At 45.1% G+C, this 14,615-nt stretch overlaps 1 protein-coding gene across 1 annotated transcript in view; it reads right to left on the bottom strand.

Moving 5' to 3' along the window:
- EPHA1 (EPH receptor A1) overlaps window positions 1-14,615 on the bottom strand; it is a 36,872-nt gene that overhangs the window by 21,369 nt on the left and 888 nt on the right. The window contains exons 2-3 of the mRNA XM_054386564.1: window positions 12,311-12,378; window positions 987-1,262 (exon numbers count right to left, since the gene is read on the bottom strand). Of these exons, the coding sequence (XP_054242539.1) occupies window positions 987-1,262; window positions 12,311-12,378 (344 nt within the window). The remainder of the gene's footprint in view (window positions 1-986; window positions 1,263-12,310; window positions 12,379-14,615) is intronic.

A 14,615-nucleotide genomic window follows, 5' to 3' on the forward strand; every position in this document is an offset into this window, starting at 1 on the left:
TGGATTCCAGGCACCTTTCTTCTCAGACAGCCTGATGGCAGGGTGGCCTTTCTTTTCAGAGGGAAAGCCTCATAACTGATTCTCTCCACTCCAGCCCCCTTCTCATCGTATGATCCCACCCACTCTCTGTTGCTGGAAGGCAGATGAAAGGATCTGCACAGCAGCTGCAGATGAGTGGGATCATAAGGCAGGTTTACGAGTTGTGGAGGTATTGTACAAAGTCACATGGTAAGCTGCAAGGGAGGAAGAGGAGCACTGGGGAGAGAAGAGCAGCAGTTACTAGGGTCCTGCTCTGCCTGTGGCAGCCTTTATGGTTTGGTTTTTTTCATCACATGCCGTTTAAACTGCAGAGGAAAGGGCAGTCAAATAACTTAAGTCTGTGGGTTCTTTTAGGACAGAAGTAGGTTACAGAATTTCCTCTAAAGAACACCTGAGGCTTTCTGTTCTGCAAGTCAAATGTTTCCATGACAAGAGGGAATTGTGCTGGGGGAAACAACAGTTAAAATCCAATGGTGTTAAATGCTTTCACACAAGGGACAGCTTCATTACAGCAAGCCATCACCTTCAGTTCTGCAAAACAAGACCCTATATGGCATAACATCAGGGGCATAGAGACTGGATTCTGTTCTTCACTTGCTCTAATCTTGATTTATTAGCTAAGTCAAGTTAAATTCCTCTTGGCCTCTGCTCTGCTACTTGTAAAACCTGGTGTAGACATCCAGCACTGTTACACCACTTCAGAATCCTTACCTACGTGGTGTCCAGTTAAGTGCTTGCACAGAATGAAGTCTGAACTCCTGTGCCTCCTGCAGCAAAGCCTGCTCCAACCATCACAGAGGGCACTGGGGGCAAAGTTTATTCTAAGGGCAAAGCTTCCTATCCATGCCCCACCCCAGATGCCAGTTCTGCTGGCCTCCTCCAGCCAGCAAGACACACCTAGTTAAGCTGAAAGATCTAACTTGGTCCTCACCCCCAGTGCTACAGACCTTGATGAACAGCGGGCGGCGGAACTGGATGCCCACATCTTGTTCAGACTCCATGTAGTAGAGGTTGAAGGTCTCTTTGCAGGTCACCACTTCCCCTTTGAAGCTCTTGCAGTCCCTCACAGTAAACTTTAGCTCCACGTAAATGCGGGAGGCTGCTTCTCCCCGATAAATCCAGTTGGTGCGAAGCCAGTGGTCAGTGTCATCCTCAGACAGCACGCTGCAGTCCTGGTACATGTACACTGGGGTACCATTTATCATCTGCTGCACTTCACTCCACTGCTCCCAGAGAAGAAAACACATGGTTAGACAGATGAAAGAAACAATTTTCCCTTCAAACGTGGCAAAAACTTACCTAAAAGATCCATACCCATATAAGATTCAGCACTTAAAGCTTTGCTAGCTAGAAGGTCAAGCAAACATTGCACTGCTCTGCAGCCTTCTATCTGCCTGAACTCTTCACATAAGGAGCAAAGAGGACACTGTAATTAGGATCTGACCTATGCTGAATTGAAGGGAGCCACTACGCATGGGCATGCCCTGCATCCTGCCTTGGTTCAAATTTCCTTCTTTCATACACTGCCTTAGCTTGAGAGAAAGCCCCACACTCCCACGGACTGGCCACTCTCTCTGCCACCTTTCCATTCAAAGTGTACATCAGGACAGAGCAGATCAAGACCATTATTTGACCCTGAAAACAATGCACAGCTCTTTAGAGAAGGAAAAAGACAGCCTGACACAATGGGAAGGTCCATTGCAAAAGGACTGTGCTAAAGCAAATTAATTTGGAGTTCATGCTTCTTTAAGTGTGGTATTTTGCAAACCTTAATTTAACTATCTAAACTCAGCTGATTTTCCTGACATCATACCAGGTTTTGCTTCTTCCCCAGGCAAATGATGGCCTAGCTCATTCTGTGACCTCACTGATGCTATTTGTATGAACCCAGCAGGATTTGGTATGTGTTTTAACATTTACTTCTGCTGAATTTTATGTAGTCATAGTTTTGTTTCCTCGCCACAAGTCAGACACAAAATGCAAAGAATATTCATTTTTGAGTAAGTCACATGTGGGAACTGAAAACTTGAGAAAGCAAGGTTTTGTCCACAGGGAAAATGACTTAGATCCCTTTCCCCCTGTGCCTTTCTCATTATGCTTGAAATATTTAATCAAATTAAATCAAAACAAGTGCCCACATAGGTACTGGCACAAGTTTAAGCACCCTGGTTTTAAATCACGCCCCAAGTTAAGATGCAATTCAAACAGGGCCTCAGTCTGTATTACCCTGGGCTTGTCAAGTCTCACAGGCTGAGTGGGAGAGTCACATATTCCTTCAGCACCACTACCTCCTGTGCTCACAGCACAAGCAGGCAGCCTCGCCTAGGTTCTCATCCCACAGCCCAGGTCACTCTGTTAGCTGAACACAAGAGATGAATCCTCAGAGTGCCAAAGGAGGCTCTGCTCTTATGCCATGACTTAGAGCGCATCTCCTGTGCACCCCCACTCTGAAAACTATCCGAGTGCTTTCTCCAAGCCAGCAAGCACTACACATAGCACAAGTTCCTGTCTGGCTGATTTCAGACACTTACCTAAAGCCCATTACTAGCAGACTTCTCTCAGGAAGTTCTGCAGATGGTATCTATGTGCCCCTTCTTGTTTCCTTTCTCTCCATGTAATTAGCCCCCAGTGTTACCCCACCTTCTTAATCTGATCCAGCTGGCATATACCAGCACCACACAGGATTTACACTCATTTCACATACTGGAGGTCAAAGCACTTAGGATAGGAAAAGAGATCTGATCAAGCAGAAGAGGCAACCACTTAATCACCTCTGGCACTAGTGCACTGAAAATCTGGAAAGTGCTGCAGAACTGAATTCACAACACTGAAATAGAAAAGAGAAAAAAGAAAAGAGAAAAAAGAAAAGAGAAAAAAGAAAAGAGAAAAAAGAAAAGAGAAAAAAGAAAAGAGAAAAAAGAAAAGAGAAAAAAGAAAAGAGAAAAAAGAAAAGAGAAAAAAGAAAAGAGAAAAAAGAAAAGAGAAAAACGAAAAGAGAAAAAAGAAAAGAGAAAAAAGAAAAGAGAAAAAAGAAAAGAGAAAAAAGAAAAGAGAAAAAAGAAAAGAGAAAAAAGAAAAGAGAAAAAAGAAAAGAGAAAAAAGAAAAGAGAAAAAAGAAAAGAGAAAAAAGAAAAGAGAAAAAAGAAAAGAGAAAAAAGAAAAGAGAAAAAGAAAAGAGAAAAAGAAAAGAGAAAAAGAAAAGAGAAAAAAGAAAAGAGAAAAAGAAAAGAAAAAAGAAAAGAGTAATAGAAAAGAGAAAAAGAAAAAAGAAAAGGAAAAAAGAAAAGAAAAAAAGAAAAGAAAAAAAGAAAAGAAAAAAAAGAAAAAAGAAAAGAAAAAAGAAAAAAGAAAAGAAAAAAAGAAAAGAAAAGAAAAGAAAAGAAAAGAAAAGGGAAGTCAGAAAGGAGAATAAAAGCAAAGTAGCTTTCATGAAGAACTGCCAATGGTAGGACTAGGTTTTAGAAGCATTCTTCCATGGGTGTCTGCATCCCTGAGGTGGTGGGAAAGGCATAACTGCACTTTAAGGCCATGAGCTAAGTAAGTTTCCATCAACAGTTTCTCCTAAAGCAGTACCACAGACAAGTGTCACTAGAAAACAGGTTTTGTGTATCTTTCCCAAAAGACATGAGCTGTTATGATGCATGTCCTGACTATACCATTTTCAAAACTTAAGTGAATTAAAGGAAGGAAAATTTCCTTTTTAATGGTGACTCTAACAGGAAAACTTCCTTTAAACTCTACTGCTGGAAAAAAAAAATCCAGCTGCTAGCTCCTACATTTCTCGGCTCATCTCAGCCCAGCTTCTTCCAGACTGAGCTCTTCAGGGCAAGGATGCTTGGCACTGACTACTGCACAGTTTAACATGCAAAGAACTAACAAGGGAGTTGGTTTTTCTAGACTCTCCTGCTGATGGGTAAAGGATATAAAATGAGGATATTATTTATGCTAACAATGTGGAATTCCTGTTAAATATGCTTGTGACTTCATTACTGAATGAAGCTTTTAAATTCAAAGGAGTGGAGGAAAACTGTTACATACAACACTTAATGAAAGACTGAGGAGTCCAGAAGTTGCTAGGCAACTGTCTCCCATCCTCAGAGACTCTGCTGAAAAATCAAAGTGTATGTCTCTAATATTTAATGGCATGTTCTTAATAAACAGATGTGGTAAAGTCCGCCCTGATCAATATTAATTACTTGGCTCTCCAGCTTGTCTGCCACTGACATTGAATCGACCTCCTTTGATAATGTAACTTTCTACCTATGCAATTGCTATATCCTTGCTCTACTCATCAGTTTGGCCAGAGGATGAGGAAGATTCATCTAGAAGGAATGCAGGACGGTGCGAGTCAGAGCTGCTCATGTCAGCAGTGACTGCACCGTGAGTTTGTGATGTTACAGAAAATTTGCTTGTGAGATTCAGAGCTGCAGAAAGACTGAGCTTGAAAAGGACCCTTGGAATCATGGAATGATTTGGGTTAGAAGGGACCTCCAAAGGTCATCTAGTCCAACCCCCCTGCAGTCAGCAGGGACATCCTCCACTAGATCATGACTTAGGTGCAGGATCTTGCACTTTGCCTTATTGAACCTCATGAGGTTCTCCTCAGCCCAGTTCTCCAGCCTGTCCAGGTCCCTCTGCATGGCACCCATCCTTCAGTCTTATCAGCCGCACCACTCAGCTTGGTATCATCTGCAACCTTGCTGAGAGTGCCTCAATCTGTATCATTGATGAAGATCTTGACAGCACTGGCCCCAGTACAGATCCTTGAGGGACACCACTTGTCACCTGTCTCCATCTGGACATCAAGCCATTGACCACTACCCTGTGGATGCACTCATCCAGCCAATTCCTTATCCACTTCACAGTCCACCCATGCAATCCGTATCTCTCCAGCTTAGAGAGAAGGATGTTGTGGGGGACTATAACAAATGCTTTACAAAAGTCCAGCTAGATGACATCTGTTGGTCTTCCCTTGTCCATCTTGGTAGCAAGCCACCAGGTTGGTCAAGAAGGACTTGCCCTTGGTGAAGCCATGCCATGCTGCCTGCCTCCAATCATCTAGTCCAATCACCTACTCCAGGTAAGCTAAGGAGTTCTTGAACTCTTCAAAATTCTTTTAAAACTCCTTTAAATTTAAATTGGTTTTTTAAGTTTAAACTACCTTTAAATCAGTCTTAAAACATTAAAAACCTTTTAGAATTCTTTAAAAGTTGCTAAGAAAGCAAAAGAGGAGAGGGCCATAAATTAGCAGCTTGACTTTCTAAAATGTCTAAGGATGTAGGCAGTGAATTTGAGAACAAAAGGGTGTTCTCTACTCCTCAGGAACCCACAAACTAACACAGGCACTTAGTGCACGGGTTTCTTCTTGGAAGCCCTGGTGTGGTGGTGGAATACAGAGCAACATAATTCCAGCACAGCAATTAGTGCTAAATGAATGACAACTTCAAAGCAAGAGTTCCATCTCGGTAACCTCAGAACACTGCAAGGTTGGGAAGCAGTAAGGGAGCTTTCCTTCCATTGCTAGGTTGGATTCAGTATAAAGAAAGCAGTGGAGACAAGCTGCCTTTCCGGAGGCACTTCCAAATGACCTGAATGACAAGCTGTAGGGGCCTCAGCAGATATTGTAGCAAACAGTATTGGTTTGGTCTGCCACCCAAGTGAAAACCCAAAGATAAGATGAAGTACAAGCCTTCCAACATCTGCCTTGAGCAGCTCTGGACTTAGCTGCTTGAAGCACTTTGAAGCTCTGAAGCTTAAGGAAGCTTACTCTGCTTTGTGTACAAACAAGCCTTCTCTAGGTTAGGTCTCTATCAAGAAGCCTACCTAGGACAACCTGTGACACCTCCAGCTATCTGTGGGCTACTTTTCCTAGGATATGCCATAAGGAATAGGATGGAAACAAACTGAGACAGTTTGTATGTCTTCTTGGGAGCTACTGGCTCAGGATCTGCAGGCATCAACAGAATCACAGAAGAGAAAGGGCCTTTATGGTCATCCAACCATTATCTAGCTCTACCAAGTCTGGTGCTAAACAATGATAGCCTTTTTCTGGAGGACAAAAAACAACTCAATGACATTTTCATGATGCTGAATACAAATTTCATCTTTGCTAATACTGAAGCAGTTTGACAGTGACCGAGGCAGCAGAGTGCAACAGCATTGCAAATGCTTAGGCTCAGACTGAAGTCGAAAGAGCTTGGTGCTCACAACAGTAACATTGTCTTCATCTCCAGGACACCTGGAGTCTCCTTGCCAGGGATGTGCCTCTCACACAGCAGCCTGCCTGCTCTGACCTCTGTTTCATTTGCTTTAACATTAGCTTAGCACAGTGGCTTCCAGTGTGTGGCCTTCAGACCCTTGGTGAAAGGTAAACATAAGGAACAATTCTTTACTTTGAGGGTGGCAGAGCGCTGGACCAGGCTGGCCAGAGAGGTTGTGGAGTCTCCTTCTGTGGATGCATTCCAAACCTATCTGGAGGTGTTCCTGTGTGATTTATTCCATATGATCCTGTTATAGCAGGGGGCTGGACACAATCTTAAGAGGTCCCTTCCAACCTCCATCCTTCTGTGATACTTCTAGGAGATCTAAAGAAGGAATAACAAGGGAAGGAGCTTGGCAGTAGGCTTAAAGTTACTGAACTGAGATGCATGTCTCCACTGCAAAAAGGCAGGAGTCCATACACTGCCACAGATTCAGAGTTGAAGGCAGTTGTAGATTACAGATTCAGCTGATATTCATAAATTGGTTTAGGTTGGAAGGGACCTTAAAGAACATCTAGTTCCAACCCCCTGCCATGGGCAAGGACACCTTCCACTAGGAAAAGATGCTCAAGGCCTCATCCAACCTGGCCTTGAACACCTCCATGGTTGGGGGAACATTCACGACCCCCATGGCAACCCATTCAAGTGTCTCACTGTAAAGAATCTCTTCCTAATCTCCAGTCTCAATTTGCCTTCCTCAAGCTTCAACCCATTCCCTCTTGTCCTGTCACTACAGACCCTTGTAAGAAGTCCCTTCCCAGCTTTCTTGCAGGCCCCCTCTAGGGACTGGAAGGCTGCTCTAGGATCTCTCCCTAACAGTTTCTGTTTTCTCCCCCTGGCAGCACTTTTTTCTGTGGAGTGTCTTTGGTACAGCAGCATTTGCATGCTACTGTGATCCAAAACCCCTTCCTGCAACAGATTCAGAGTTGAAGGCAGTTGTGTATCACAGGCCCAGCTGGGTATTCTTAGCACAGCACCTCAGAGAACAGCCTGTGATAGCAGACACATCGTGCTGGCACCTGCCATGGTGTGACGAGCAGCTTCTCTTCAGCTACAACACAGCTGACAAAAACCTGTCAGTCAGCAACCCAGAGCAGCCAGTCAAAACCAGTAGCCCCACAGTGGTGCTCTGGCAGTACTCCAGGATGAAGCTCTGGTGACCCTTCACTGGAAGTTTCTCAATACTCTTGCAAGTTCTTTTGCTGGCACTGAAGACAATTTAATGGCAATGATGAAAGAAGTGTGGTGACATGTAGACATCTAACTTCGTGTAAGTAGAGCTGAGAACAGCAAGGAGATTGCTTTTATTTATTTTATCATTCAGCAGTGGTCAGGGAACTTCAGTTTAATCATCCTGGAGTCTTCAAGACAACTGCACATGGAAGGATGTTTACTTGTCTGCAGTACCTTTCAGGGTGGGATGATGGATTTTTCCCCACAATGATCCATTGATTATTTTCAGGGAGGAGCAACTGCATTATGTAATTACCTGTCCTGTAGGGCACTAACACAAAGGTCTCCATCCCACTCATCTCCTTCCAACTGAACGTGTAGCCAAGTTTTTCTGGGGAGATAAGGTACTAATGTGAGCCAAGAGCTGCAGCACACTGATTGCAGAACCTGTTTATCAAACCCAGCTTCTGCTGTCTGCTTATCCTCTGGACTGTCTAACCACATAAAGGTCTTGCATGAAAACAGCTATGGTCACAACAGATGCTGCTAGGTGATGGATAATGATACTCTAGCCCAACATTTCACCTACCTACTTCACCACACTTGTTTCACATATCATTTTATGCATATATTCATATATAACCACTCAAGGGTCTGTACTGGGAGCAGTGCTGTTCACTCTCTTCATCAATGATATAGACAGAGGGATTGAGGCACCCTCAGCAGGTCTGCAGATGATACCAAGCTGAGTGGTGTACTGATAAGTTTGAAAGATGAGATGCCAAGCAGAGGGACCTGGACAGGCTGGAGCGGTGGGCTGAGGATAATAAGAGGTTCAGTATGGCAAAGTGCAAGGTCCTGCACCTAGGCTGGAGCAACCCTTGATATTAATCCAGGCTGGGGGATGATGAGATTGAGAGCAGCCCTGCAGAAAAGGACTTGGGGGTGCTGGTGGATGAGACACTGGACATGAGCCAGCAATGGGCACTTGCAGCCCAGAAGACCAATGGCAGCCTGGGCTGCATCAAAAGCAGCATGGCCAGAGATGGAGAGAGGTGATTCTGCCTCTGCTCTGCAGAGACTTCACCTGCAGTGCTGTGTGCAGCTCTGGGGCCCCCAAAACAAGAAGGACATGGACCTGATGGACCAGGTTCCAGAGGAGGTCACCAAGATGATCAGAGGGCTGGAGCACCTCTGCTATGGGCATAGGCTGAGGGAGCTGAGGTTGTTCAGCCTGGAGAAGGCTCCAAGGAGACTTTAGGGCTCCCTAAGAGGTCCCATCTGTCCCAAACCATTCTATGATTCCAATGATTCCCTGATTTTTTAAATCAGTTGAAGTAGCAAGGCTGTTGATGCAGCATGGGAAGCCTTAAAGAAATGTCAAAACAAGTGAATTGTGGACTCCTGACACCTTCAATGTGAACATCATTAGTTCTTTGAGATATGCAAAGAGATGGGAATCTACCACCAGTATTGTCATACACCTCCCCATGCCCAGATGCTACTGATGTCTGAAAACTTCAAAGATTAAAAAATTATCAAGAAATTTGTTAGATGATGGGGTGTGTGTGTGTGTGTGTGTGTGTGTGGAAATCTGACCATGAAACAATCACACATGGCAAGCCACTTCATCCATTGTCATTGGCTAAAAGTGAGGAGAAAAAGGCATAATTTTGCCTCCACAGAACTAGCCAACCTTCCCTGAGCTATGACTCAGACTGTGTCCATATAAAGCATGAAAATTCCACATAGCAAATTCCTCCTCAGTGTGATAAGCACTCTGACACCAGTCCAGCTCACACATGGGAGAACTCTGGCATGTGAGGGAAGGTACAAGCAGCAGTGTTGCATGACATCACAGAATCGTAGAATGGTTTGGAAGGGACCTCCAAAGGTCATCTAGTGCAACCCCCCCCTGCAGGCAGCAGGGACATCCTCCACTAGATCAGCTTGCTCAGAGCCTTGTCCAGCCTGACCTTGGATATCTCCAGGAATGGGGCCTCAATTACTGCCCAGGACAACTTGTTGCAATGTTCCAGCACCCTCATGGTGCAGAACTTGTTCCTCACATCCAGTCTAAATCTGCTTTCATGTCAAACCATTGCCCCTCATCCTATTACTGCAGGCCTTTGCAAACAGTCCGTCTGTGGCATTCTTGTAGCCCCCTTCAGCTATGGGAAGGCTGCTCTTAGGTCTCCCTGGAGCCCTCTCTTCTCCAGGCTGAACAACCCCAGCTCCCTCAGCCTGGCCTCGTATAGCCTTCAACTCTGAATGCAATACAGCTCAGATGTTTCCAGCCTGTCAATGACCATGCCAGTCAGATTGTGCAGTATTAATCTTAGCTCTTTTGTGACAAAGCTGCTCTGGATGATTCTCAGCTCTCCTGTAAATACATTTCCTTCTTCATTGTGGAAAAAGAAGTTTCAGAATCAGACTTACCGTTGTTCCCAGTTTGCTTGTGGCAGTTTGTCAGCCTTCCATTTAACAGTGACTGGGAAATGATATAATTAGATAAATCCCTGCATCATCAGATGTCAAGGAATCTATTCTTCACCTAGTGTTCATCCACAGATGATGTGCATTTGTCAATTACCAGTATCCTGATCTGCTAGTTCAGATTGTTCTCAGGCCATATTTTCTAGCATCTTCTACAATTCCCAGTTCCAGCTACTATATTTCAAAGACAGATATTTTACAAAGCAGCTGTAGCACCAACAGGAGGGTTGGCCAACTCCTAGCACTGCTGTGAACCTGCTGTGCAAAAAGCAGACACTGTCCCATGGGGTTTGTCTGATTTCTGTTAGCTTATTTTGGACTTCAGTAGGTTTTTCCATCTCTCTTAAAGAAGCAGACTGCATCCTGAGCATGCCTACAGCCTAGATCTGCATTAGAATTACCAGAGAGACAGCTGATGGGGACAACAAAGGGAACAGTGGGCAAAATATGATCTACTTGTATGTCTTACTAGGGCACCTCTTTTGAGTAGGGTATACTAATACTACTAATAATTAACAACCAAAGTAGCCAGGCTAATGAAACAAAAGCTAGTTATGTCCATACAGGAGAACCTCACTGTCTGGCTCTAGTTCACCCAGCAACAACAGCAGCAGGAGGAGGAGGATGAGGTGAATTCACAGATGGTTTAGGTTGGAAGGGACCTTAAACATCATCCAGTTCCAACACCCTGCCATGGACAGGGACACCTCCCACTAGCCCAGGATGCTCAAGGCCTCATCCAGCCTGGCCTTGAACACCTCCAGGGAGGGGGGGCATCCACACAACCTCCCTGGGCAGCCTCCTCCAGTGTCTCATCACCCTCACTGTAAAGAATTCCTTCCTAATCTCCAATCTAACTCTACCCTCCTCAATATTCAATCTATTCCCTCTCTTCTTATCACTACAAGCCCTTGTAAAAAGTCCCTTTCTGGTATTCTTGTAGGCCCCCTTCAGGTAATAGAAGTCTGCTCTAAGTAAAGTCTCCCTGGAGCCTTCTTTTCTCCACGCTAAAAAGCCCCAGCTCTCCCAGCCTGTCCCCATAGGGGAGGTTCTTCAGTCCTCTGATCATCTTTGTGGCCTCCTCTGAACCCTCTCCAGCAGCTCCATGTCCCTTTTATGCTGGGGGCATCAGAACTGGAAGCAGTGCTGCAGGTGGGGTCTCACCAGAGCAGAAAGGCAGAATCCCCTCCCTGTCCTGCTGGCCACACTTGTTTTGATACAGCACAGGTTGGCCTTCTGAGCTGCAAGCCACAGCATATTACAGAAGAAAGTTATGAAAATGAATTAGAAACAGGTTGAACCCAGGTCTACTTTATAAGCAGCAAGGGTAAAGACTTAACCTCCCCAGGAAAGCTTGGGGCTTGCTAGAAAAATAAGAGCATGGATGAGGAGCTGGAGCTATGCATTAACACGTGTCCTAACCGCTGCAGTGCAGTCCTTCAATTCCCTTCTCTTTGTGCCTGCTTTCCACCACTCCCACAGTCCAGCTGTGACAAAAGGAAACCATCTTGGATACCACGGGTGGTGATGATGCAAGTACTACTCAGCTGTACTTCACACAAAATAGCTGTACTTGGATAAAAATAGCTGAGGGCTCAGCTGTCTTTTTGGGTCAGATTTTATAATGGTTTCAGAAGTAAAAGACTTTGAAGCACTTTCATCAACTCCATTTCACAGTCATGAAACAAAGGGAAATGATTCTCTCATCAGCTGTGTGGGCCAAATACAGCATTATGGCTTGGTAGAAAGTCCTAGAACCTTTCAGCCCAGCCAGCAGGCCAGATTGCTGCCTCATGAGTTAACTAACAGTTATTTCTTCTGCAAAGTTAAAACACATGTAACTGTATCGTTCAGGTTAGTACTCAAGAGGGAAAAACAGAACAACCTTAAACAGACAAAGATTCTAAATTCTTGAGAGCCCTGGAGACAGAAATAACTCTGCCATGGCTATCTGCCCAGGAATTCAGACATCAGATGTATTTGCAACATATTAGAACAAAAAAAAAAAAGGGTGATTTTTTTTTTCTATCAACTTTTGTTACTTCAGGTGCACAAAAGATTTCAAGGACATGTTTAATCACTGAGCTACTGGAAGCCAATAGGTATCAGAACCACTACTGGAAGTTAATCAGGAGTCAATCCTTACTCTACTGGCTAATGTGTGAGGCTGCGAGAGGTGGGAAAGGGCTTCAAGGTAGAGACACTTACAAAGCATACAATGTTCAGGAGAGGGAGCTGCAGAAGTCTGATCTTGGGAGATAGGGTGAAATTACAACCGGGATTATGTTTTTCCATCACTGAGTACTCCCAGTTGCTCTCCATCCTTAAATGTGTGTACTCACCCCTACTTCGGGAGGGTCTGGAAGCCAGCCCAGTTCACCTTGTGCAGTGCTTGTGTCCAGTAGATCCACTGAAAACCAGAGCAGAGAAAAAAAAATAACCAGAGCAGAGAAAAAAAAAATAAAACAAAAAAAAGAGTGATCCAACTCATGGCTCATTGAATGGCTTCATCCTTGTTTTGTCACAGCAGACAAAGTCTACACTGCCTCTCTCTGTATCTTTTGTGAACTTTTACCTTCAAAAAGCATGGCTAGAGGAAGCATGGGAAGACAGAAGACAGTGCAGCTAGTTGGGAGTTAAAAGGGTTTCCTCGTGTATGAGACCTTCTCCCCTTCCATCCTCCTCTCAAGTCATACCCACACACATCTGAAAAATGCAGCCCTGGCAAAATTTTCAGCTTCCTAAAGCTGCCCCAAAACCGGAGCAGGAGGCTGAAGCCTATTGAAATGGGATCCCAGCATTAGCAACTGAACAGCAAGGCAGCAGACAAAATGGATGCAGAAGAAGGCATTTGAACAAATTACCAATACAAAAGATCAATCAGCCTCACCTAGAGGTGCTATTCAGTGCTAGAAACAGTGGGAAAGCACAGAGGCAGTGTGAAGGGATAGAAATGACCTTCCACTGTCCCAGTACCCAAAAGCCAAGACATGCATCATTTTTTCCAACTGCTGAAGCCTCTACTTCTGATCCAGGCTACCCACCATCTGATGGTGGCCTAGAAATCATTTCACCTTCTCCTCACCAGGACTCCAGGCATTGCCACCTCCTGCAGAACCACCATGCATGGCTGTGGGAAGCCTTGGCTCCTGCAGTCCCATGACAAAGGAAAAATTCAACAGTATTCATCTTTAGCACTCAAAGACATTTTAAAACATGGGCAGAGTTTGCCTTCAAGTCTTGATCTGAAGAGGACAGACAGGGAGAGAGTTTGGGAGTCAGTCTCAATGCTGAATGTCCACCTTTGTAGCTGTGTCAGCCAGGTCGGACTGCTGCTTTGAGTGTACTTATTGCAGCCTCAGCTTGAGAACACAGGAAAGAGGGAAAATTCCTTGGGATTCCCTTTAGAAGAGGTGTTCAGAAAGGTCATTTCTAAACATCTCAGGAAAGAATTTGGAGCTGAACGGAAGGAGAGGGGAATGTATCAGTGACATTTAAAGAATCAGATTCCCTCCCCCTCATCTGACCGCTTTGGAAATACTGCTGCCAGCTGCAGGTAATAGATTATAAAGTGCAGATCAGCAAGAGTCCTGTGGAATGAGGAAGCAGGCTGTGGGCCCAGAATCAGAGATAAGAGGGATTGCACTGCTGTTCTCACCTCTGAAACACCTTTTCAGGCTTGGGAGCAGGTAAAAGCAGGAATCCAGGTTTTGCAAGTTTGCAGTGTTCACAGCATGGTCATATGGCAAAACCTCCCTAGCCACAGACTCCCTGTCCAGACAAGGCTCCTCACTCACTTCCCTTCTGCTCTCAATCTCTCAAATTATTTGAGATACTGTTTGTGTGTTGTTGGCTCTAAAAGCTCCCAGGGTGAGGTAGCCTGTCCTTCCAGAACCATCACCCAGATAATATCTATCCCACGCAGTTCAGGCCTAAAGCAGCGAGAAGGACTGCACGGCAAGTTCTAGCAGAGCAAGGGAGAAGGAACTCGGAAGCGGCCAGGCCGGGAACCTGGCAGACCCCGTGTGCCATGCCACTGCATTGCCAGCAGCAGCTCCTTCAGCTGCACAGTGCCCACTGGAGGGGGGCGAAGTCCACTCTCAGAAAGTAACTCTTCAAGTGAAATCCACAACAGGGATTCTCCAAGGAAAGGAAGAATGGAGTCAGCAGGACTATAAGAGTGCAGGGAACATGAGTACTCAGGGGGCTCAGCTCTTTGATCTACAGCCTCACTGCTAGGAATGCCACATGACTGTCCAGCCACAAGGGAGGTCTCCCCAAAAAAGAAGAAAGACTTCAGATAAGAGAAGACGCCAAGGAAATGAGCTGTTCACAGATAGACACATTAAGGAAGAGTGGATGACAGACACAGCCCAAATGCGATGGTTGAGATAGGGGAGAAGCTGGCAAAGAAGTCCCTGAGTGTTGCTGCCAGCTACTGGTCACACACTTCAGGAAACCAGGGCCTGCATGCCTTACATTACTGCTCACTTAGGTTGGCCTTCTCCACAGCGTCTGCTACTGCCTTTAGGTAGCTAGGTCCTCAATACCAACAGGCACGTCAAGAATGCTCCAAAAGGGCACTCAGCACCTGCAAAGTCTGAGATGAACTGCTGCTTTTGACTAAGTGCTCTTGACTGAGAGCCT

This window comes from Indicator indicator, chromosome 14 (assembly GCF_027791375.1).
Source record: "Indicator indicator isolate 239-I01 chromosome 14, UM_Iind_1.1, whole genome shotgun sequence".
NCBI lineage: Eukaryota > Metazoa > Chordata > Aves > Piciformes > Indicatoridae > Indicator > Indicator indicator.